At 44.0% G+C, this 25,410-nt stretch overlaps 1 protein-coding gene across 1 annotated transcript in view; it reads right to left on the bottom strand.

Moving 5' to 3' along the window:
- Positions 1 to 25,410, bottom strand: part of col13a1 (collagen, type XIII, alpha 1) — a gene marked incomplete at its 3' end in the record, with an annotated part of 136,862 nt that overhangs the window by 12,977 nt on the left and 98,475 nt on the right. The window contains exons 17-39 of the mRNA XM_083650822.1: positions 25,327 to 25,368; positions 25,206 to 25,223; positions 24,112 to 24,138; positions 23,481 to 23,525; positions 19,779 to 19,823; positions 12,342 to 12,377; positions 12,195 to 12,248; positions 11,056 to 11,130; positions 10,590 to 10,616; positions 10,408 to 10,443; positions 10,229 to 10,285; positions 10,112 to 10,135; positions 9,972 to 10,025; positions 9,456 to 9,500; positions 8,692 to 8,826; positions 7,549 to 7,620; positions 7,306 to 7,347; positions 7,120 to 7,170; positions 6,690 to 6,716; positions 5,919 to 6,005; positions 3,046 to 3,081; positions 826 to 879; positions 679 to 732 (exon numbers count right to left, since the gene is read on the bottom strand). Of these exons, the coding sequence (XP_083506948.1) occupies positions 679 to 732; positions 826 to 879; positions 3,046 to 3,081; positions 5,919 to 6,005; positions 6,690 to 6,716; positions 7,120 to 7,170; positions 7,306 to 7,347; positions 7,549 to 7,620; positions 8,692 to 8,826; positions 9,456 to 9,500; positions 9,972 to 10,025; positions 10,112 to 10,135; positions 10,229 to 10,285; positions 10,408 to 10,443; positions 10,590 to 10,616; positions 11,056 to 11,130; positions 12,195 to 12,248; positions 12,342 to 12,377; positions 19,779 to 19,823; positions 23,481 to 23,525; positions 24,112 to 24,138; positions 25,206 to 25,223; positions 25,327 to 25,368 (1,143 nt within the window). The remainder of the gene's footprint in view (positions 1 to 678; positions 733 to 825; positions 880 to 3,045; positions 3,082 to 5,918; positions 6,006 to 6,689; positions 6,717 to 7,119; positions 7,171 to 7,305; positions 7,348 to 7,548; positions 7,621 to 8,691; positions 8,827 to 9,455; positions 9,501 to 9,971; positions 10,026 to 10,111; positions 10,136 to 10,228; positions 10,286 to 10,407; positions 10,444 to 10,589; positions 10,617 to 11,055; positions 11,131 to 12,194; positions 12,249 to 12,341; positions 12,378 to 19,778; positions 19,824 to 23,480; positions 23,526 to 24,111; positions 24,139 to 25,205; positions 25,224 to 25,326; positions 25,369 to 25,410) is intronic.

A 25,410-nucleotide genomic window follows, 5' to 3' on the forward strand; every position in this document is an offset into this window, starting at 1 on the left:
GATATATCCGTTTGCAATTTTGGCTTTTTATTAAAAATCTGATATGGATGGATATGATAGACTTTGATCTTCAGTGTATGGCTGGTATTGCTGTCACCTTGTGAAAATGTGGCCCTGGAGACAGCTATTGTAGTGGGAACTACTATAGAAGCGGTTTTGAGTACTTTGCCAGGTTGTGTTAGACCCGGAAACGTATCAACATCCCACAAATGTAATCACCCACAAACGTAATCGAAATTGGCAGCTTTTAAAGTAATTATCCCCCTAACCTAATACATTTCCCACGAACGTAATAGCAGTTGCCGGCAACCACAGATGCAATACATAGGATTTGTTATGGGAAGGTGAAAATCTTCAGCTTTCAAAATTGTAATAACTTCCCACAAATGTAATAAATCACTAATATAATCAGAATCGGCAGCTTATAAAAGTTGCCAACTCTAAATGTCTTTAACAGCCTTTTCTTCCCAACTGCTAAGGCAACTGCTATTTCTGGGAAATGTATTAGTGGGATTGTTACATTAAAAGCTGCAGATTTATATTGCGTTTGTGGTTTATTATATTTGTGGGCTGTTGTTATGTTTGCGGGTCTAACACGTGCGTTTTACATGGCTGTCTGTCTGCGGACAGAGTTCGTCAACGCAATGACGTCATTTTTGGGTGAAAAGGTTGACTTACAGGGATGCCTTGAGGCCCGATTGGTCCATGTACGCCTCCGTCACCCTTTATACCCTGAAAGGACAAGAGGGCATCAAAAATGTATATTCCTCTAAAATCACATCAAATATGAATTTGATGAACGCACACACAGGAACAAATACTCACTCTATCTCCCTTTGGTCCTGCTGGCCCTGGCATGCCCCCTGGTCCTATTAGACCCTTTAAAACAAGACAAAATCCCAGCCAGTCAGCAGATGTCGGTACCTGAACAGGACGGCGCTACAGAAAATATCATTATCAAACCTGTAACCATCAGTAGATCAACAAGCTTCCTGGTGGACTTCAATAGATGTCACAAAAAATATGAACATTTCAATCTCTCTCTCTGTCATTGCTCTTTGAAGTTGAGCAGAAAAGAGGTTTAGTGTAGATTTAGGGTTAGGTTGTAGTTTTCTGTCCTGACATCGGTGTCAAAAACACACCAAGCTTGTTGAACTACTGATCAAAGCCATTATAAAAAAGGAGGGGGAAATGAATCAGATTCTGCTGCAGCTCTCTTTCGGAGTAGTAGTCAGGATTGGAGAGGAAGATCTTGCATCTCAGGCACATCCAGTATGTACACAGTGCTGTACGGAATGCAACAAGAGCCAGCCGTACTGTCCAGCTCCACTGTATATCTCATGTCAACATGCAGCATGGCCACCTGCATGCTCCTGCAGAGTAGTTCTGACCAATCACAGCTTTGCAATCCAGGATCAGGAAGCTGTTTAGGCACGATTGAGGATTGAGGATTGACGCTGTCATGGTCTCCAATATAAGAGGAGATGCGATTTTAAAGCAGCAAATTTGCACTTCGGTGGCTCCAATTGGTGGTGGGAGATTTGAATTTTTTCAACGTTTGAAGGACCTTTACTGCGTTCAAGACAACTCGGAAATCGGAACTTTCAACTCGGATTTTCTGACCCCCCCCTCCCTCCATAGTTGCCTGTTTTTAACTCAGAGTTACAAAAACATACACAGCTAGCTAATTTCATTGGTAAAATAGCTGTTGAATTCAACATATTGCTATGATCAGAGTGGAATATAAACCATAATCACATATTGCATATTACACCTCAATTTAGGTCAACAAACACTTGATGACATCAAGCGCTCTGAAATGATACCTGAATTTCCAACCTGAAATTCCAACCTCGACAACCGTTCAATTCATTTTTTACAGGTTGGATCTAGTTTTCTCCCCCAGTGTTCTGAGTTGTCTTGAACGGGGGTATCAGTTACCCAGAAATGCAATAATTTTGTATTCGCCATTTTGATTCGCCACTTCCTATGTAGAGAAGATTTCCCGCCAACACCAGAATTTGATTTGGTCAAATAGGGCGAATCTACAGCATCTGACTCAATTGTTGTTATTTAGACCAAATTTTTTGTCTTAAACAGTAACTAAACCCCAAAACCCAATTCTGTGGTGAAGCCCGACAACTAAAAGAGTTGGGCTGGAGGGACGACTCTGTCTCTGATTGGCTTGGCCTGATATTTCACCCTAACCTAAGCAATCATCACACCTCATGCCTAAACCTAAGCTCCTCCGGCCCATCCATTCCAGCACCGACCCAACTAAAAGTAGGGTACTGAACTGGTCATGTGCTATTGGCTGGTCTTTGGTGCCAGGTGATTTCACCACCAAAGACCAGCCAATAGCAGATGGCCAGGTCAGTATCCTACTTTTCACCATTAGATGTCAGGCTGCAGCACAGATTTGGGTTTGGGTTCAGTTCCTCTTTAATAATCATTGTGGGGAAATTGGGTTGCAAGAGCAAATAGTAATGGATCAATACACATATAGAGCAACTGGCGTCTTTAAACCTAATGCAACTGATTTTTTCAACACTAAAGGAGAATTTCCATTTTTTTTTTACAACCTGGACCTTATTTTCAGCTTAGTTTATGTCCTTATTATGAAAAATAAGGTCCAGATTGTAAAAACAAAACAAAAAATCCTTTTAAGAAGAAATTATGTTAATGAAAACAAGTCTAGGGACATATGGATGGTGTCGATCCTAAAGAGTTCATTATGTGTAATGCTGCCATATTTATTGGCAAATTTGTTTTTACGGCGGATCGTCCAATAACCAATCAAACGGATCGTCCAATAACCAATCAAACAGGTCAGTCCTCAAAAACTCAAGGCTAAACAGCAGCGCTCTCTCTGCACAGAACTACTGTAGGAAAGAAAAAGAGACGAGACGAGCACGGGAGGCAGGAAAGCGAGCAGACATGACAAGCAGAGACCAGAGCGGACAGACAGGCAAAGCAAGCGGTAGCAGGGGGTGGAGGAGGAAGAGGAGGAGGGAGAGGAGGGGGGGGGGGACTTGCGCCACTCACCACTGGACCCGGTCTGCCGTCTAACCCATGAGCCCCCTGTATAGCGTTGTACACAGTTAGAGAGCGGAGATGGTGGAGAGATGGTGGGGAAGAAGGATTGGGATGGGGGGATGAGGGGGTGGGGGAGTGAGTGAAGCAGTGACTCAAGTGACTCCAAAAACACATTCAGATGTTGATGAATGAAGGGTGATGAAGGTGGTGGTGGTGGAGGTGGAGGTGGAGGTGAAGTGAGTGGCAATTGTCAGTAACTCCTTTTTACTTGTAAAGGTGGATTATGACTGGAAGTCTACAGCCATATTTTTGTTCATATCTATACAGCATGCATAATGCACTTCCCTTGAGGTGTTTTCATATTCATGTGTGTCACACTATGACCAAATTCAAGTGTATAGATAGGCCTACATATCAACTGCAAGGGTGGAAGTAACAAATTGCACAATTACTTTAGCTTTTACAGTACGTTTAGACTTAAATCAGTTCCAATTTTATCAGCTGCTCATACACATAACTTGAGGAACTAGCCAATTATAAATTGCATCTGCATCAAATGTAGGCCTATGCTAGCATGTGGAAGAAACATTAAGCTAATAACTGTAACATAAATTATGGTAGCTTATAACATAAGTCAAAAAGCCATCCACAGTATTACAGTATTATTGGTTTGCTAGCCTTGCTAGCTAGTCCGCTAACAGAAATATCAGTGTAGTCAATTTGTTACTGAATGATGGGAATGGGTATTTTCAGTTTTTGTAGTCACATATCAAATAATGACATGAATTTTGACATTATTTTTAGTACACATAGAGTGAAAACATGCAGTATCACATATTTAACTCTGCACTCACGTCCTTTCACCATTAGCCGACATGGGAAAGATTGTCTCTCTTTTATAAAGTAACTCATTAATAAGGGCCTCATTTTGTGAATACATTTTGTGGTGTTGCACTTGGGTGTGACCAACACATTATTGGTCATTTTCTAACCAGAGACGCTACAGTAGCGTAACCTGACATTGCCAGATGGGGGCGGTATTGTTTTCACAAACCAAACCGCTTGCTTGCAGGGTTAACAGTCGTGCACCAGGAGTTGGAAGATTCTGTAACACATACTGTATTACGATCTTTTCCTCAATACTGGTGGTTACATGTTCAAAACTCAGCGATCGAAGGATTCAAAGTTATTATTATAATTTATAAAAAAATGTAATGCATCACCTAAGACTGTAACCTGAAGCTGCCAGATGGATGTAGGTTGCTTCACATTTGTTTCACAATCTACATCCATCCATACATGGTGGTATTATGAATTTGTGAACTCAATACCGCCCCATCTGGCGGAGTCAGGTTACTAAGATTCAGAAAAAATCTGTCGAAAATCTCCATTGAACTCAATGGCCAACGTGCGTGCAAAATCTTTCTTCGTTTAAAATTTGAATGGCCTGATACCAAAATCGTGCCACATGAATCAAATTGCTGCGGCAAAGTTACTACACTTGATCTGCCATGAAAATAAGGCCCTTAATGTCAGTACATTTTAAATTAACTACTTTTTTGAAGTAGCCTATGTTTTATCAGTGGTTTTCACACTTTAACTATACTTACTTCAGTCTTGCACATCATGACAAGAAGTTACGGTATTTTAGAAACGTTAATGTAGCCTGACAAATTCGTCCCATACAAAGAGGAGTTACTGTGCAATTTATGACATGACACACATCGCTGTCATGTGAAAACCTCATAGCTCTCATTTCCTCTTCTTCCCAATTCTACAAGCCTTGTCCTTAGCATTAGCATTTAGCATTCTAAATAAGCCCCTGGGATTAACTCATAGACGCACGGTCATCAAGCGACGCTAAGCTGTTCCTGAAAAGTTGACATTTTTCGAGACACAAGGTTTTCACCGGACAGACGATAGTACAGTATAGATTGATGATTTCTACCCAGAATGTAAACCAAGAATAAAGAATAGAAACCCAAAAGGCATAGACACCATTATGAATTAGAAACTATAATTTAAGAGAAATACAAAGCATATGAATATTTTGACAAGTGTCAAATCATCTCAGTATAATAAAACAGTCCAAATGCCCAACAAGCCATTTGAAGAATATTCCTAGGCCAATTAAAATGGAGAATAGGCAGAGGATTTGGATCTGTAGCTGTCATGTTAGTGGTTTTCTCCCCCTCACAGAACCCGCCCATCCATGCAACATTTTGACAGCATCGTGACAACATAAAAGCAACCGCTGAGCCACCAAACCACCCTGTGAGAACGAAGCCTGTAGGAATCAAAGCCACATGATATGACACGACAGTCAACCATTAAACACAAACGCCTGCTAGTGCTACAGATGCCATCTAAACCAGTGGTTCTCAAATGGGGGTCCTTGAGTGGGTTTCAGGGGGTCCCCAGCCAAAAGGGGGGTCATTTATTTTGGCTATAATTCCATTCATAAGTAACACAATGACTATTGTGGTCATGGGTTTTATACACTTTCTGTAATAAAACATCTAAAAGCATCAATCTTATTATCATTTGGGGACCGTGGGACAAAATCCTGTCAGATGGGGGTCCATGGTCTATTTTTTGTCAGTTTAGGGGTCCTTCATGTGAAAGGATTTGAGAACCACTGATCTAAACTAGAGGTAGACCAAGATGGGCTTTTGAAGGGCAATACCCATACAAATATATCGGTATAACCCTAACCTGCACCAAAATTGTAATGTAATTCCTAAAAAGGTCAAGATGAAGTTACAACACTTAGCACCAGGACAACAGACACACCATCTAAATTATGTAAACAATCTACCTCTAATCAAATAAAATGTCTCAAAATGCCACTGTGAAGTAGAAATGAAGTCCAGTGTACTTACAGGGAGTCCAAGATGGCCTCTGTCTCCCTTGTCTCCTTTGTGACCAGTCGCTCCCTTCTCTCCTCTGATGCCTATGCCTGGCTCTCCCTGCGAGGCAATGGAAGGAACAATCAAATGCTCACTCCCACAATTCATAGAACGTCTGTGAAGTAGACCTGAATCTACTATACTGTAACTGTAACTGAATCTACTATACTGTAACTGAATCTACTATACTGTATCTACTGTACTGTAACTGTAACTGAATCTACTATACTGTAACTGTAACTGAATCTACTATACTGTAACTGTAACTGAATCTACTATACTGTAACTGAATCTACTATACTGTATCTACTGTACTGTAACTGTACTGAACGCAACAATAAAATGAATGAACTATACTGTATCTACTGTACTGTAACTGTCACTGAATATACTATACTGTAACTGAATCTACTATACTGTAACTGTATCTACTGTACTGTAACTGTACTGAACTGAATGCAATAATAAAATGAATGAACTATACTGTATCTACTGTACTGTAACTGTACTGAACTGAATGCAATAATAAAATGAATGAGCTATACTGAATCTACTATACTGTAACTGTACTGAACTGAATGCAATAATAAAATGAATGAACTATACTGAATCTACTATACTGTAACTGTACTGAATCTACTATACTGTAACTGTCACTGAATCTACTATACTGTAACTGTACTGAACTGAATGCAACAATAGAACGAGGCGTTGGAGGAGGTAACGTGAGTAACAGAATCTCACCTTATGTCCTGAAAGTCCTTGAGGTCCCTGAAGGGAACAAGCACATATCAGTGTGATAGCTGACACCCTCGTCACAATGCTCTGCTACTTCCTGTCAAGTCGTTTGTTGCTACCTTCAAGGCCTTGTATTGTCCAACCACTGTGACTGGATTAGAGCATGTGACACACTGTCACAGCTGGTTCACAGCTGGTATGTAAAGCCACCTTTACATACTAGCTACATGTGATGCACATATGCTTCGAATTGCATGTGGTGCGTGACTCCCAAATGCGGCCAAGGCACCGAGCCATTTTCGCCGCCATTCCGTCATTTTTGCGCCGCATGCATTCGGTTCAATTCCCGCAATTAGGGCACGAGTCAGCCGTTAGGGTTAGGGGGTTTGATCCCCACTTGGGGCTACCTGAGCAAAAGATGGCGTATATCACTCACCGCCGGGCCAACCGGTCCCTGGGGTCCGGAGGGCCCTGGAGGACCGTAGACCTAAACACACAAGACAAACCGCAGGTTACACTACAGCAGATACACTACTCGCTGATCAATCTTCTTGGAGTCTTGATCTGAGTCCACTATGAAGTGCACTATTATAAGAGCAATGGCTTCATGAAGGACCCTTACCATTTCCGACCTTCCTCCCTCCCCAGACTCGCCTTTAGGACCCTGTGACCACGGGTGGGAAAGGACACAGAAGGACACAAAAGGTGACACTGTGAGTACACTCACCAGGGAAGCAATGAGTGAATGAAAAATGAAGCAGCACAACAGTTCTATTGCAGACAACACTGGGAGCGAATGCATCGTTTCCCCTTATGCCAGGCTCAGACATTGCATACAGGCAGTCTGAGGGGCACCATTGCGTACCATCGCGCCTGGTAATCCGATAGAGCCAGGGGTCCCTGTAGCCCCCGGTTCACCCGTAGGGCCGTCTAAACCCTACAGAACAAGGAAGGGGGAGATAGACGTTGTTACGATAATGGCAGAGTTTCAATTCAGGGAGTGAAGAGTTGAGGATAAGTCAGTGCTAAATAGAGGAGTTAGAACACAAATCTTTGTCTTAAATGCCATAACCACGTGTAGCTTTGCACCAATCTTTATGCAACTTGTCACCAATCTTTATGTGAGTTTGTACCCAATCGTTATGTGACTTTATGCCAATGCTTTATTTAACACTGTAATGAGCCATGTCCAATTTCTCTTAGCTGTGATGAAATAATCTAGTCAGGGACGCAATGTTGCCCATCCTACATCAACTTTACACAGTGAAGCATACAGTAAAGACCATCTCTCTAGGTTAATCATTTCCGTATGTCAAGTGTCTTGAGCACTGTGAAAAGCGCTATATAAACTGAATGTTTTACGGTCATTACGGTCACACTATTATTATTATTATTATTATTATATAATTGACATCAATAACTGTACATACTGTAGGCTCTCTAAGTCAGTGGTTCTCACATTTTTTGACATGAAGGACCCCTAAACTGACAAAAATTAGACCATGGGCCCCCATTTGATAGGATTCTGTCCCACGGACCCCCATATGATAATAAGATTGATGCTTTTAGATGTTTTATTACAGAAAGTGTGTAAAACCCATGACCAAAATAGTCATTGTGTTACTTGTGAATGGAATTATTATAGTGACAATAAATTGCCCCCCTTTTGGCTGGGGACCCCCTGGAACCCCCTCAAGGACCCCTGGGGGTCCCCGGACCCCCATTTGAGAACCAGTGCTCTAAGTAACACCAGGCTACAAATAGCACGGGCTCTTACAGTATATGGGGGCACATTTGCGATCTACGCCATCATGGTGAATTAAAAGTTCAAGTCACTGTCATTCCCGGGGTCCCTTCCAACGTAACGAGCCTCTAATTGGATAATAAGAAGGAAGCCATACAGGCCGAGGCCGCTGCATAATGACAGATGAGGGATCCAGGCTTTGGTGTGGGGAGCCTCGGGCGGCGGTGTGATGTGGTGCGCTGTGTGGTTAACCCAGTCACTCACAGGTGATCCAGATGGACCCACGTCTCCCTTGTCTCCCTTGGGTCCCGGGAAGCCCATGAGACCGCCCTCCCCTCTGGGACCCTCGGGACCACCCAGGCCAGCGGGACCGGGTTCTCCGGACTTCCCTCGGGGTCCCTGAAAACACACGTCATTATAGGTGTGATCGTTATTCGTAATACTTGCCTCACTTTTTTGCCACATTTGAACTTTTGTTGAAGCTGTGCACTAGGCAATTTTGAATGTGAGCAGCCCCAAATGGCACCGAGATAGAAGAACTATGTGAAAACGGAATTTCAACACAGGAATCCTGTAAGGTGGCGTCAGTCAATTGCACACAGCAGCACGCTTCCCAGCCCAGCCGCTCCATGAGGCTTTGTGCCAAAGGGAAGGGAGGAGAAAAGATCTAATGGTGGTGATCCAGCTTCCTCTGGACGGGGGCGACATGCTTTGCTGTTTAGGAGTCAGTTTGGACTCATCGCCCTCCCGTGGGCGGAGGGAGGAGTGACCACGCCCAACACCAGAGCAAACGCGGTGAATCTTCAGCGTCTCCATCTGTGTGGATGGGACGGGTGTTTCTCTGTTGCAGCCCTACTAAGACGGCTGTATTTCCACATCAACTCTTGCCTAGTGTTGTTTTAACATCACCTCTGTTATTGCCATCATGAAGAATGGCTCTATCATCATACTTGATACACATCTAGATACATTCGTCTAATGAAATGCCTTGCTGGCATTATGGAGTATTAATGATGACAGTGTCTTGCCTTCTCTCCGTCAAGTCCTGGAGCACCTGGTAAGCCAACTTCACCCTGGTGTAGCATACAAATATATATATAAAAAAAAATGCACATACACAAAAGATTCATACATGGAAACAAAAATGGATGATGATCCTTCTCTGTTTGCTTTGTTTGTTTTTAACTTTTCTGGCTGTCTCTATGTCAGTGTACCCTGCATGTCTATTGTGTTGTATTGTATTGTATCATTTCCCTGCTCTCTCCTCCCCCACATTCCCCTGTTCCCTCCCCACCCCCTCCCTTTCCCTGCTCTCTCCTCCCCCACATTTCCCTCCCCCTTTCTCCCTCTCTTTCTGTCTCTCTCTATCATACGATTGTTCAATCATGTTGTTATTATTACTACTACTGTAATTGTTATTGTTGTGTCAGCTAGATTTAGCTAGACATATTCTCTGTGAAGCCCTCTGAGACATGCTTGTGAATTAGGGCTATACAAATAAACTTGACTTGACTTGACTGTCGCATTGCATTGTAGTCTCCTACCTTCGTGCCAGAGCCCCCTGAAGCCCCTGGAGGTCCAGGTAACCCAGGTGGGCCCTAAGGTGCACACAGGAAAGATCACGTTGATTCAACAGAAAATGATGCATTTGCGAATGCCACAATGAAACTTTGAAGGTACTTACCATCAGCGGTATATTCCGAATATCCTGTGGATTGATATTAGATGTTAAAATTAGAATCATCATTTGACAGCTGATTGTACATCTAAGAAAAAAATAAACGAAGAAAGGGACACGTACATTTTCGTTGTTCTGGATTTCTGACTTCCCTGGCTCCCCTGTTGGACCTGGAGGACCCTATATAGTGAAATATCACATGAATTAATAACAAAGACAATTCCTATATACTGTATTTGTAAATTGGACATCTAAGCACGTCAATGTTCTCCACTCATTTGAAGGCCTCAGTCTTGACTTACTCTTGGTCCAGCTGGGCCTTCAGGACCTGCTTCCCCCTAGAGGTTGAATAAGGGTATAACAGTTAGATTCCCCACTCAAACAGAAGATAAAAGTTGCATTTGGAGCGCAGTCTTCTCAGAAATGTTCACTTGAAAAGGCAATGGGATAGCCCATTTCAGAATGTTCTCAGATCTCATCTTACCTTGTATCCCTGGTCGCCTCTGTCACCCTGCAAAAGAAACATCATGACTTTGAGGCCATTTACACCTGGCGTTAACATGTGGTTTCTGCCATCAGATTGCAATCAGATTGTATTTTATCACTTCAGCCTGATTCCATTTACACCTGGCGTTAACATGCATTTTCTGCAATCTGATTGCAGAAATGCTGTATCCAGATTGAGAGGCCACATTGCATTTACACTTGTGTTCAATGTGTATACACAATGCATCCCTGACCACCTCCGGAGGTGGTTTGGCCGATCAGATTACAATCCTTCTTGAATGCGTTTTGGGGGTGTTTACACCTGTACTTTCAAGTGATAAAACACAATCTGATTGCAATCTGATCACAGAAAACGCATGTTAGTGCCAGGTGTAAATGGCCTCTTTGATGAGGACACTGTGTGTGCAGGTTTCTTCTCCGCTATCCAAACTGTGTTACTTTACCTTCGGTCCCAATAACCCCAGTCCTGGTGAGCCGGGTTCTCCTTTAACTCCTTGGCTTGGCTCGGCCTGATCGCCCTGCAGACAGAACATAGTGTTCATTCACTGGAGGACAGCACATTGTCCGTTAACCAGACCAGAACATTTTGCAACTAGGGTTTGATACGGTGATTGATATGTGGGGACCTTTCATATGGAGGGATGGTATTCAGACCATCGTGGGACACTAAAACTGAAACCCAGACTGATGAATTAGTGTTAGCAGCTCTTTAAAGGTTATTCAATGGTAGGGAAACATTTCTAGGTTTACATTAATAAGTAGCCTACCGGTATTTTATAAAATAAATAAATAAATAATCCAAAAAATATTTAGAAATTAAAATTAAGGGTGTCCATAGTTTTTACCTAGGTGTGGTCAGAGAGGAACCTTCATTATAACTTGAAAAAAGTGCCAATATCAGTGTGATATCTGCAAACCAAAATATTAGTCTAACCCTACTTAGTGTACAAAGTCATAATACTCTGTTATAATATACCGTACATATTATAGGGGGATCACACACAGTGGTTGAAAATGGAATGAAGCAGCAACGGTTCACATAAATTGCACATTGTTGATCTGTGTGCATGCAGAGCAGACAACAAAATGGTGGCCTTCCTTCTTTGATTCTTTCACCAGCATCTGACACAAACCAATCACACGGCATCTCTATACATCCCCATAGATCACAGCGCCCCCTTCAGAGAGGAGGAATGCGCTCCCACAATGCATTCTTCTGTGATTCAATGGCAGAGGGAATGTATGAACGCTGTTAGTGATCCACTGTCTGCTGCACGTACAACACGGCAGCGGGACAACAAAACAATCCGTTAGCCTGGCAAAATGAAACCTCGTCATTAAGGCTAAGCTAATGACACCATCCATTACACAGATCAAAGCACTTCAACAGACGGCGATTGAACAAGCTAACAGCGGGGGGAAGTTAAAGAAGCGAGCGGAGACATATCCGCAGCTTTGGCCCGTTCACAAAGACAAACACTGAGGTGATGAATGGTTGACTTCACAGAGGTCTACTTGCTAAAAGTAACATGGATCACTGACAGCCAAACGGTTAGGATGCCCATTCCATGCCATGGCCTACCCTGTAGCCCCTCTTGCCAGGGATGCCAGGCGTACCGGGGATGCCAGCCTGGCCCTTTCCAGGGGAAGGAAGATCAGAGTTACCACACACACGGAACGGACCGATTGCATAAAGACCTGCCGTACACTGCTCAAAAAGCGCTGTTACCTTTCGCCCGGGGGCGCCCGGAAAGCTCGCCTCTCCCTACGACGGCCGAGATGGGTCAAAGGTCAAAGGTGACGGGGCGGGAAGAGGAGGAAAGAAAGGTGACAGGAAGTGAAAAGAGAGGATTAGTGCAGAGACAAGCGACGGAAGCAAAAGCTTGAAAAGTGTTCCAGGGTTCTTCTCACAAGGAAAGAAAGAAAGCATGCAGACTGACACTATCTACACTCGCAGGCAAGCATGCGCTATTCCTGTAAGCGCAGCGTGGACGAAGAACTGATTTGCGTCTGTCATGTTCCTGCCACAAGATGATTAAGCCTCTGAAATTGGTTTGTTATAAATAGCGAGGAAAACACACTTGAGTTATTTAATTCATCTGTGTGTTTGCTCCCCTCTTCAATTGGCCAGATTAACGAGTGGATGATCTAAGGATGATGCGCAGTCACAGCTGTGACCACAGACATATACAGACGCAGAACACAGGCCGCCTGCTAGGGGGAGCTTATGCCGTTCCTGCGATCCTATTTGTCCCTGTGGAGTAGCTATACTGTGTGTGGCCTGGGTATCTGCTCAGGCTTAAATATCAACACTCCTAGACATAGATAGAGGACAGCAGTTACTATTACAGTATTCTCACGACTTCATGCCGTTGAAATGATTCACTTAGTCAGCATCAATGTCTGAAACATTAGATCGTAGGGATGCACGATATTGGATTTTTTTTTTTGCCCATATCCGATATGCAGATATCTTCCAACGCTTTTGGCTGATTGCCGATGCCGATGCAGTATATGCACGCATTTCTTCCACCTAATTTCAGAGTCTCCTGCAGTGGAATAAACACATTCTTATGACTATTCTTATCATGATGGCCCACTGGTGGATGCAGACAGAAATTAAATGCAATGCTTTTCAAAGTGTACAAATTAAATGGGCAAAATAAGAAAACTACTTCAAGTTCGGCTAATCTAAAATGAATTAAAAACATAATTAAGTGTCATTTTATCAGCCTGTCATATCGGCGGAAATGTTCATCTCGGGCCGATGTCAATATTATCTTTTAAATCCTTTATCGGTCGATACCGGTGACATCATCATCGTGCATCCCTAGATCGAGTCTTAATTATGTACGCCACAGTTATTATGCACATATACACATAGTGCAATCGATGCGTTACAGCAGGCACTCATTACAGTGGATGGTGCTGGTATTGCACTTTTGAACGAAACACTGGCATTAGGGAATGCTCTGTCCAGCAGCATGCAGAAGGGAAACAGGTGGTAGTAGTAGATAGTGAATTTAACAGACCGAGTTAGGAAAAGATTAAATTAGAAACAGTGAATATTTTATCTGATCCAATCAAAACATAAATGTTGACTACCTTTAATCCTTGTTTCCCTGGCATTCCGAATTCTCCCTAAAAGGAGATGATCAACAGCTATGGATTATTACCAACTCCCCTATGGCCGCTTTGATGTGATGCAATGCGTCATTACATTACATTGTATTGTACTGTACACTATACACACTGTACCAACGCAGTTAGTGCTGTCAGACTACAAGCCCAGCTCAAACACAAAGAAGAGTTAACCCATTGATACCTGATGCAGCATTTGCGTGTATATCCCTGATTGTGTGTGTATCCCTTTAAGACCGTGAACCGCGTATGATGCGGTTCACGGTCTTAAAAGGATACACATACAAATGCTGCATCAGGTATCAATGGGTTGAAAAGAGGTCCTGGGAGTCAACATACCAGTAGTTTTCTTTTGCATGCGTATATCAAGTTACTTACTCAACCTCCTTTCCCCAGTGTTTAATAAGTGTTGATGTGTCCGTTATAATTACAATAGATGGAGATGACAACTAGTGTTGATTGGATAGCAGTTTGATATGATATGAAGTTCAAAAACGAGCTTATGTTAAATTAACTGACGGGTGTGGACCAGAGGTGGGGACTCGAGTCACATGACTTGGAGTCGAGTCACAGTTTGAATTGCTTGAGACGTGACTAGACTTGGGTTCTGGTGAATTGGGCCTTGGCTTTGATGACTTGAAAAGGTTGCTACAAAATGACTGCATTTATTGAACTGATTACAGAAGTTTGTATCCTATTAGAACCATATTGCATTGAGAAATCCTAGATATTTTGTTTTCTTTAAGATATTTTAAATGTACATTATACTGGACTATTTTCTATTTGTTCTGACTTGGCCTGGTGGTCTACAGTTAGACTTGATATGATTGAATTTATTGAAGTTGAAACTGATTCTAGAAACCAAACTCATGATGCTCTTCCCAAGCTTTTATATTAAAACCATATTGCATTGAGAAAAAAAATGTATAAAAAAAAATTAAGATATTAAATGAATGCTGGATTCTTGACTTGGTGTTCTACTTGAGACTTTACATTAATGACATGGACTTGACTTGGTAATCTACATTTAGACTTGGGACTTGCGTCTCAAGACTTAACACAGATTTAACACAGACTAACCTCATATACTGTAACTTAAATAAATATGTTATATACTACATATATGTATACTACTGTATGGATTTATGTTCATGTCATGAATGATGAAGATGTACATCAGCCTAAAAAGGTGGTAAACTCGATTCCCCAAACAGAAAGGTGGATAGAGAGTTTATGTAGATTGACCCTCCACTACATCTCTGAGTGGCGTGTCAGCGTGGCATTGAAATTCAAGGAGGCGCCGCTAACTGGCTGCTGTGGGGCTCAAGGAACACATGCAGCTGGTAGTGCCCAAGATGGCAGACCCCCTCCCTCACAACACACACACACACACACACACACAGACTATCCCTAACCACCACGCTTTTTATACTCAGAAACAGATGACCGGCGCGTGCATTTCTGACTCCAGCCTCTAACAGGTGCTGTGGTCAGAGCGTGGGGAGGGGGGAGGCAGGGGGAGGAAATCTCTCTCTCTCTCTCTCTCTCTCTGCCCCTCCATATACAGTACAAGTAACATTGGTCACTTTAAGTAATCAATCAGATTACGAATTATATTGATAAACAAATCTACTACATATCTACCATATTACTACTGCTGCTAGCTACAAAGCTACATCCCACTCTGTGTGTGTGTGTGTGTGTGTGTGTGTGTGTGTGTGTGTGTGTGTGTGTGTGTGTGTGTGTGTGTGTGTCGGCTACGCGGCTCATATCCGCGCTCTTCTGTCAGGTGGAGTCTAGAGACGGAGGGGACTATGTCAGGAGGATAGTGTGTCTGATAGCGTGTCTGATAGCGTACATCAGTTGGTGGGCGGTTGAAAGCATTGCTGGGCTCCCCTATCCCCAATTTTCCCTCAGGAGGACACGAGTGGTGATGGCTCTAATAGCACGGCCAGACCCCCGCCGCACCCCCGCCCCCCCCCCACCCCCAACAAGAAAGTACCGCCTCTCTTTGATCTGCGGCTCCTCCAATCAGCATTTAGCATTCCTTCTGGTCCACTCAAAAGTCTCTCCTTCGTCTCAACACTTAGCACTAAGCACTACATAATGTGGCACTGTTGTGGGTCTCTATGACCATCGCTCACCACTTACTTCATGGCTACTCTTCTTTTGCACTAGTTGTCTCATATCCTACTTATTTATCTCATACTGTGAAACACCCTGCTGCATATCCTTTTTTATGCATATTAAGTATTCATTATTTATTAATCTCATACTGTGCAAACTGCCCTGTGCAATGCCTTATATATCTGTGCAATTATTGAAGTTATAGATGCAATATTTTGTTTTATTATGGTCATGCACACTCATGTCTGCTAGCCTGCATATATATATGTGTGTATGTGTGTGTACCGGTATATATATATATACTGTATATACACACACACACACATATGTATGGTCATGCACACCATGTGTACTATAGCTGCATGTGTGTGGTTGTCCTGTGCGGTTGTCCATTACTAGGCATCTCGCGCTCGACTGCTGCTGCGTGGCCTCGCCTGCCCTATAGACCCTTCTCACGGTGGCCATTTTGTGTCGAAAAGGCAAGATAAACACAGGTGCAAGCAAAACACTAATGAGGGTTTCCATCTTCCATGATTGGAAGTTGGAAACCTTCATTAGTGTTTTGCTTGCACCTGTGTTTATCCTGCCTTTTCGACACAAAATGGCCACCGTGAGAAGGGTCTATTGGCGCGCACATGTGTGTGTGTGTGTGTGTGTTGAGTGACATCACTTCCGAGACAAAAATCGCAGAGCCCACTTGCTCCCTTTTAGTTATGATGATGATGATGATGATGATGATGATAGTCATATCTATGTAGGGGAAAGGTGTACTGTATAGTAAGTACAGTGTTTGTCGCTCTATCCTTCCTTTCTTCTACTTTGACTCTTTCCCCAGGTGTGCGATTAATAAAGTTTGATCTTATCTCATCCACCCTGCTTCTATTTGAACATGGTCCTCCAGGCAGGCTGTGATTCGTCGATACGCTAATCTGGTCATTGAAGCCGTACAGACTTTCCACTTCAGAGGACATGTTAGCGGGAGGGAACGTGACGGAACAGATTCATCACCTCCACATTTGCAAAGGAACTGTAATGATCCCTCTGCTGACGCGGCAGGAAGTTTGTTTTCGGGGCTGTGTGCGCGTCGGCCAAGTCCTATCACACTCCTTTACAAAGACATGGAGACGTGGCTGCTCACTGCCAGGCCAGCATTCCCATAATGACTTACAAGCAGAAGCACACTCTCCACCAGCGGGCTAAACTGCCTGGCAACAGCTGGATAAGATTAGGGTTCGACCGACGCAGCGGTGTGCCGATACATGGGCCTTTTTTATTAAAAATCTAATATCTTCTGTGCCGTCCACCTCTGATCATGATGGATATGATGCAGTTTATGGACCAATTATACATATTTATTGAAGAATTGATCAATGCTACAGTACATCCTGTACAGTCACGGTTCTTATATAAACACAATGGAATAATTAATGATACTATATGTATTGATTATCATTTTAAAGATTAGGTTTATATTGAATATTTCTGATCATATACATGTAAGAACCATATTGTTCAAACAAGTCCAAAACATTCTGCAGTATTAATTTAACACTACAGTTAAAGATTTACAGAAGTAAATTGAACAGAAGCGCAGAGTTGTATTCATGGGTAAGAAAGCTGGTGCATATGGATTTATGGCTGCCATGAACAATAATAGTGCAGGACGAGGTGGGTGATCAGAGAACTTCATTGCTGTTCCTATAATGTTTTCTCCAGCTGTGCCGCAGCATTGCCTCTCAATTGTTACTCCGCTTGAGAAGTGCCAGTTTTGGCAAAACCAACTTCCCCACACACCTCCTCTTCCCCTGTCCTCCACTCGGCCACTGTCTCACTATCCTCCTCTTTTCCCACCCTGAGTGCCCACAGTGCCCCCCGGGGGTGGGGGGGGGAATAAAAACCAGAGACAGAGCTTATTAAATCAAGTAGACTGGGAGGAGGGTGGGCGCACATCCTGCTGGGACCGCCGAACGGTGCTCGACTCTGCAGTAATGGCGGGGTGGCAGAGGACATGAGGTCCACTAGTGGTTCTAGTCTTGTCTGCTTCCTCCATGGCTAGACGTGGCGACCGCCGCCCGCTGCCAGCTTTGCGACTGAAGTGGTCACATCCTGCCAAATAGTCATCCTTTGCGGTCGGCACCACGCCGATATTAATTGTTATGTCTTATGGCGCAAAAAAACCCCTCTCTACCTGTGCCACTTTGTTCCAGTCTGGCGGGAGGAACCAACCAGCCCGAGCTCGAGGAGATTATATATAGAACAGATCTCCCTGGGGGTCGGCGCGAGCCTCAAATCCTAAGGTGACCATACGCTCACTTTGAAGAGTGGGCCTGCAAAAGCACTTTCTCTTTATTATAAAACAATTCAAAGCTTTTCCAGCTCGCCGTTTCCTGTGGATACCACCGAATACGCTCTCCTTGAAGTCCCCTCTCCCCCCCCTCCTCACTGTTTCTGCCTCCCTCCCCAATCTGTCCATCTGTAGGGCGCTTAATGGGGAAACCACTCGCGGGGCTGCTGCGGCTACCGCCAAGACCGCAGCCAAACGTAAGCAAGCGTTGCCGTGGTTTCGTGTCAGCTGGGACTCCTCCTGGATGCCGGAGGAGTCCGGCGTCAGGTAAGGGAGTACAAAAAGTTTGAGAAATGTGTTCGCTGCTTGATTTAGACGTTTATCGGAGGAAACGTTGAAATGATTATTTGCGGAGATATGTCCTGATTAGGGCTCGACCGACACAGGTTTTTGACATTCTTGGACTGAAGCTGTGGAACCCAATGTCCCCGATACTCATCCTGGTGTACATGTGCTCAACATCAGGAGGAGTATGATACACATCCTGGTGTACATGTGCTCAACATCAGGAGGAGTATGATACACATCCTGGTGTACATGTGCTCAACATCAGGAGGAGTATGATACACATCCTGGTGTACATGTGCTCAACATCAGGAGGAGTATGATACACATCCTGGTGTACATGTGCTCAACATCAGGAGGAGTATGATACACATCCTGGTGTGCATGTGCTCAACATCAGGAGGAGTATGATACACATCCTGGTGTCCATGTGCTCAACATCAGGAGGAGTATGATACACATCCTGGTGTCCATGTGCTCAACATCAGGAGGAGTATGATACACATCCTGGTGTCCATGTGCTCAACATCAGGAGGAGTATGATACACATCCTGGTGTCCATGTGCTCAACATCAGGAGGAGTATGATACACATCCTGGTGTCCATGTGCTCAACATCAGGAGGAGTATGATACACATCCTGGTGTCCATGTGCTCAACATCAGGAGGAGTATGATACACATCCTGGTGTACATGTGCTCAACATCAGGAGGAGTATGATACACATCCTGGTGTCCATGTGCTCAACATCAGGAGGAGTATGATACACATCCTGGTGTCCATGTGCTCAACATCAGGAGGAGTATGATACACATCCTGGTGTCCATGTGCTCAACATCAGGAGGAGTATGATACACATCCTGGTGTACATGTGCTCAACATCAGGAGGAGTATGATACACATCCTGGTGTCCATGTGCTCAACATCAGGAGGAGTATGATACACATCCTGGTGTCCATGTGCTCAACATCAGGAGGAGTATGATACACATCCTGGTGTACATGTGCTCAACATCAGGAGGAGTATGAAGGATCTCACTAGTTTCTGTTCAGACAACAGCACTTCTTTTTCGTGAGGGGAAACAAATGTGTACGGATTATTTGAAAAAGAGACATTAATAAAACGCAAACTTTTGAAGTACGTTTCAACCGACATTTAAATTGTCCAGACTCCAGCGAGGCCATCTATCTATAATCGAGCCATGCATGAATGCACCGTCCAAAAACGTAAAAACATGCCACAGGCAACACTCCACTCTGGACTGTGATACCTTCTCTCCTCTCTCTCCTGGGAAACCCCGCTTTCCTTCATCTCCCTACAGAATGAAAGCACACATCAATTCAGAAAAGCGAGCGCACCTTCTCAGCCGGGGGTGGGAAGTGGGAGGTGGAATCAGAAGACTAGCGATGGCTCAAGAGGGAACAGGAGTGCTCCTTAACATGGACCTGAGAGAAAGTGACATACATCTGCCTTCTTTGAGGTGACATCAGGACCTTCTATCATGTCGGTGCCTGGACTGACTTTGTTGGAAATGACCGGAGAGGACTGAAAACGAAGGGGGGCAGGTCTGGGGTGTGTTATCGAAGTGGGCTGATATCTCGCCCAGACCTGGCAACCGAGCTGTCCCCGCTGTTTGTGTACATTGCAAAGACATATGACGGAAGCCCGTGGTTTATTCTAGATAACAGACACAACCTGGCAGCCGCACAAATGTTTTCAGTGGGAGGACAGTTTGCTATCAATAAGACACTATTGTATACTGCCCATTCACAAATATGAGCAAGACACAAAAGAGTGTATTGTGCTGGGGGCGGGGCTTAAACGAGAACAAATCCTCCAAACCCAGCTCTTATTTTGTTAGCGAGAACATTCTGTGTGAGCAAAGTATTATGCAAATTCCATCAGCTTCAGAGTAGAACACTGAATTTCCAATTTTAGCATTGAATTTGAATGAATTTGAATTTGAATTGAATTTCTTTCCATTGAATGTGAAAGCTATGATCCTCCCCCCCCCCCCCTTATTCCACCTATGAAACCCACTGAAGTCATCAAAGACACATGAAGGGGAGGATACAGGCTAAATAAAGATTTCTAAGTCTTCAAATAGCCCAAACCTATATTATGGCACAGGGGGGTGGAACCTCATATTAGCAGGGAGTTCCTAACATTTTAGTGTATATTGAGAATATGGAAGAGTTAAATGAGCTTACCTGGATTCCTTGGTCTCCCTTCAGTCCCTGTGGACGAGCAGAGCAGTCATGAATCACTTAGATTGACAGTAGTGTCACAATGCAGTATACAGGCACCTTACTGTAATACAATATAACAGCAAACGCAACCTTTTCGTTTGTAGCTGTGAACAGTTCACAGCAATCACAAGCCACTAGAGGGAGCACTGGACCCTATCAGCATTGCAAGGAGGGCCAAGTCCACTAAGCCCCCAAAGAGTGCATGTGCAAAACAAGACGTACGACTACAAAATTGTTTTGTGCCACTTTTAGCAGCATGGATAACCCAATGTGACAACACACACAGTAACACCTGGGTCTATTTGAATCAATATCCCCCCCCCCCCCCCTGTCCTCCGCGTAACCTACGGCACACTGGGACTGATGGCTTTCTGGGCTGATTGCATGGGAAAAGTGGAGGGAGATGGAAGAACGCGGCTGGGGTTTATAAGGCAATAATGTGCACAGAAGCTCGGAGCGATAAGGTTCTTCCAGCGGTCTCAACCTCAGGAAAGCTGTAGAATAAACCGCAGAAGGACACTGTGTTCTTACTCGAGGAGAAAAGTCGAGCGGAGAAAGAACAGAAGAAGAAAGAAGTGACCCCCGCGGCTTATATCTGTGTTTTTATATGTGGCTTCAGGCAGTAATCACTTTCACAAAGGATCATGTCATGGATATATACTGAGGTTTTGTTGTGACAGCAGCAGCCAAACAGTTTGACGTTGCCCAGATGGCCCGAGATGTTTAGCTTCAGGCTTGTGGAGTCTGCTGGAGGGGTGGATAATGTACAGTAGAAGAAGTAGAAGAAGTACATATACTCTCATTACTGTAAGTAGTTTGTGTAGTTATACTTTACACAGTAGGTTTTGAAATCACAGGGTTCCCACACCTCATCAAAAAGAACATTTGCAGGCACAATTCCTTCAAAATCAAGGGGCCCAACACGGCATCGTTTGAGACACGGATCGAGGTAAATTACTGTCACAACACTGAGCATTTTTACATTTTCCAGGCATCGCAGAAGTTTCACTTAACATTGGCTTTCTCGCTTGCTTGCCGCTGTTTAACCGGCATCCTTCCACCGCAGTCAGTCGTGCACGCACGTGCCCCGTCAGCGTTGCCAGACGTACGATAATTATCGTATTTGTACGATAATTGCGACATCTGTACGATGTACAGAGATAATAACATTAGATAATCTACGATAATTTCACTCCAAAAACGATAATTTTGACCCTCTGGTACGATAATGCAGACAGCAGAACGTAGCCTAATGTTAAGTTAAAAAAAAATCTCAAAAGAACTTCAATTTATCTACCGCACTTGCACAAAATATATAAATTCAAGAACTTTCAACGACCCATGTCTATCTATGTCTATTTTCGAAAACTTTCAAGGCCTTGATTTCTTTCTCAAATTCACAAACTTCCAAGGATTTCAAGGTCTTGTGGGAACCCAGAGTCATTATAGAGTCATTGTACTTTGACTTGAGCTATGTTTTGCAGTGTGCTTTGCTACATTTGAAATCAAAGAGTACTGTTGTATGCTCTCTAAAAAAGCATTGCATTTGAAAGTGGCTAATCCAATTGAATCTACATCAAACCTGTTCCAGAATGTGTACGAAACATGAACTAGTAGAAGATGTATTTATCCATGATGGTAACGTACAGTTAAAATCCACCTGGCTACCCATTATCGGTTCGTATTAGGCTTGTTTTTGCTAGCTTGTTTGCTAGACTTGCTAGTTAGCTATTTCAATATTCGACTGTCGTTCCGTTAAAGACGTGAGACGTGATAGGTCGCCGCTACTTCCTGGCGTATGCACTGACTGTCTGCACGCATGCACTTACTCACACGGCCCGCAAGACGTCGCATTCGTAAAGGTCGGCCGTTTTCACTACGTTGGAAATCGAGCGATTGTGTCATTTTCCGGGCTGACAACACAACACCCTATCACTCTTATGCTCAAGCTCTGTTTCTAGTCATGCCGTGTGATCGGATTAGTGTGGAACAGTTGCTCTGTGTGTGTGTGTGTGTTCGTGTGTGTGTGCGTGTGTGTATGTGTGTGTATGTGTGTGTGTGTGCGTGTGTGTATGTGTGTGTGTGTGTGTGTGTGTCTGTGTGTGCGTGCGTGCGTACGTGTGTGTGTGTGTGTGTGTGTGTGTCTGTGTGTGTGTGTGTGTGTGTGCGTGTGTCTATGTGTGTGTGTGTGTGTGTGTGTGTGTGTGTGTGCGTGCGTACGTACGTGTGTGTGTGTGTGTGTACGTGTGTGTGTTCGGGTGTGTGCGTGTGTGTGCGCGCGTGCATGCGTGCCCTCCAGAGGAAGTGTGCTAAGCCATGGAAAAGTGGAGAAGGACAGACACGTGGACAGTTTAACGGGCATAGCTCCCTCTGCCCCCCACGCGGCTTCAAAGCCAAAGTTAGATCTCATAAGCTGCCTCTGGCACTGCATGAGTGCGTGTTGCCCGCTGTGTTCATCCCTGTTTATTCAATATTAAAGGGACGATCGCGCAATAACTGCGACTATAACCCACGCAAACTTTCGGACATAGACGTTGAAAACACGTGTAGCCTAAATATAGCAACAAAATGACAGCTGAGACAGTTGTCCGTTACCTGCGTCGTTTTGTTAAATCGGGAACTAAGAATATTTCTGCGATCCGTTCAGAACAGTTTCCAAAACTGTAATATATTAGAATATCATATGGACGAGGGAAGTACAGCAAAGCCATGAAGCAGCATACCTTTGTGCCTTCAGGACCTGATGGGCCAACATCGCCTCGATCGCCCTGTGGAGAAGCGGAAAGACAATAAATTAACCGAAAGAAACAAAAACGATTTTTGAAAACTAATAATATCCTATGTGTATGTGTGTACCAATCCCTTCTATATTTAGTTTCTGCCTAAAATACCAGGTTACAGGCAGGTGAACTACTTCAATGCTAATAAAACACAATGTTTTTCAGTCAAACCATAGCAACGAGAAGTGAAATATTGCTTCCTCCTGCATTCATCCCAGCAGCAGGTACTTGAAAGCAGATGGCGACATTAAAAAAACCCATTCTTTCCCCTTCACCACTGTTGGAGAAAATAGATGGTTATAGCTTTCCCTCCACCATGAAAAAAAACATCAATTACTCAATGGACAATTTTGCGGGTTGTGGATTGGAATAATGCCTTGCCAATCAGTGTAGTGTGTCAAACGTACATATACTCGCTGCCAAAAGAAACGCAACATTGAGCTCATTTCATAGATCATTTTTTCTGGTGTGATATGTGATTGTGTATATATCACATACTTTCTCAAGCGAATACACACTGACCGTATTTAATCAAAAGTGTGGAACACTGACTGAAGGGAGGTCAAGGGCTCACCTTTAGTCCCGATAGGCCTGGTTCACCCTGTGAAGATATAGATCATTTTGTTTCCCATTATTGCACGTTGATGTGATACATACAGTATCCAGCCATTGTAACACATGATCTCATAATGCATTACATGGACAGATATGGAAAAGCAGGTGATCTATGACTTGATTTGAGGGGTTCACGCACACATGTGTTTTTGGACACGCTACAGTGGAGCAAAACGCTGTTGCTCACACTGTCGCCCGTCAAAAGCGAGAAAGGGGGCGTGTCCGAGTAGTGTCGAGGCCAGAAGCACTCGCCTAACCACCACGGAGACCGCGGGTTCAATCCCCGGCAGCGGCACCTCCGGTTTGGTCAGATGACGTCCCCTACAGACACAATTGGCTGTGTCTGCGTCGCGTGTGGGAAGCCGGTGGGGCTATGAGCCCTGGTTGCTGCACTAGCGCCTCCTCTGGTCGGTCGAGGCATGATCCTCCCACGTGCTACTGTACGTCCTGCCGGTGAAACTCCTCGCTGTCAGGTGAAAAGAAGCGGCTGGCCAATATGTATCGGAGGAAGCATGTGCTCGCGTCTAACGGCTCTCCCCAGATTGGCAGTTGGGGGTGGAGCAACGATCGGGACAGCAGAGGGAATCGGCCAAGTTCAATTGGGCAGAAAATTATAGAAAAATCTGCTGGGGGGGGGAGGAAGGAAGAAACGAAACGGAGCAGGCTTTCAAGTTCCCGCTGTGATATGAACTTAATAGTGAGGAGTGTTTTACGGGGCTGCGCACAGTCCAAATTCCCCCTCCTAAATAATCCGTAACAATTAATGCATTAGGGAAAATGTCCATGTCCCATCCAAAAGCAACATGGGAGAATTGCGATGCGGTGTGTTGTGCTGTGTAGGCGGGGTTGCGTCTGGGCGTCAGAGCAGCTGCAGAGAGAGACCGAGTGGGAACACAACTCGACTCGGTCTGATCGCTTTTCATGTGGCTCCTTTCATTCGGGTCCCGAGCGTGTTTGTCCGTCATAAATCAGAAGTCATCAGGAGAAGCCACGGATCAAACTTTTTCAAAATGTGCAATTTTACTGTTTGTACAAGAAGATGAATTGGTTTACCTTCATTCCTGGTAATAGCTGTAGAAAGGAATCACAAGGAAATTAGCAACATATTTTCGCTAATGAGAAAGTGGAGGAAAAATAGAGGCAGAGGCCTGATGACTTAAAAAACAAAGCTCACCCTTGGATCTTTTCCTGGTTTGCCTGGTTCACCAGGCTTACCCTGTAGTAAACAAAGCAGATTTATTTCAGACACTATTATGCA

The sequence above is a fragment of the Poromitra crassiceps genome (genome assembly GCF_964638095.1).
Source record: "Poromitra crassiceps genome assembly, chromosome: 14".
Taxonomy (NCBI): domain Eukaryota; kingdom Metazoa; phylum Chordata; class Actinopteri; order Beryciformes; family Melamphaidae; genus Poromitra; species Poromitra crassiceps.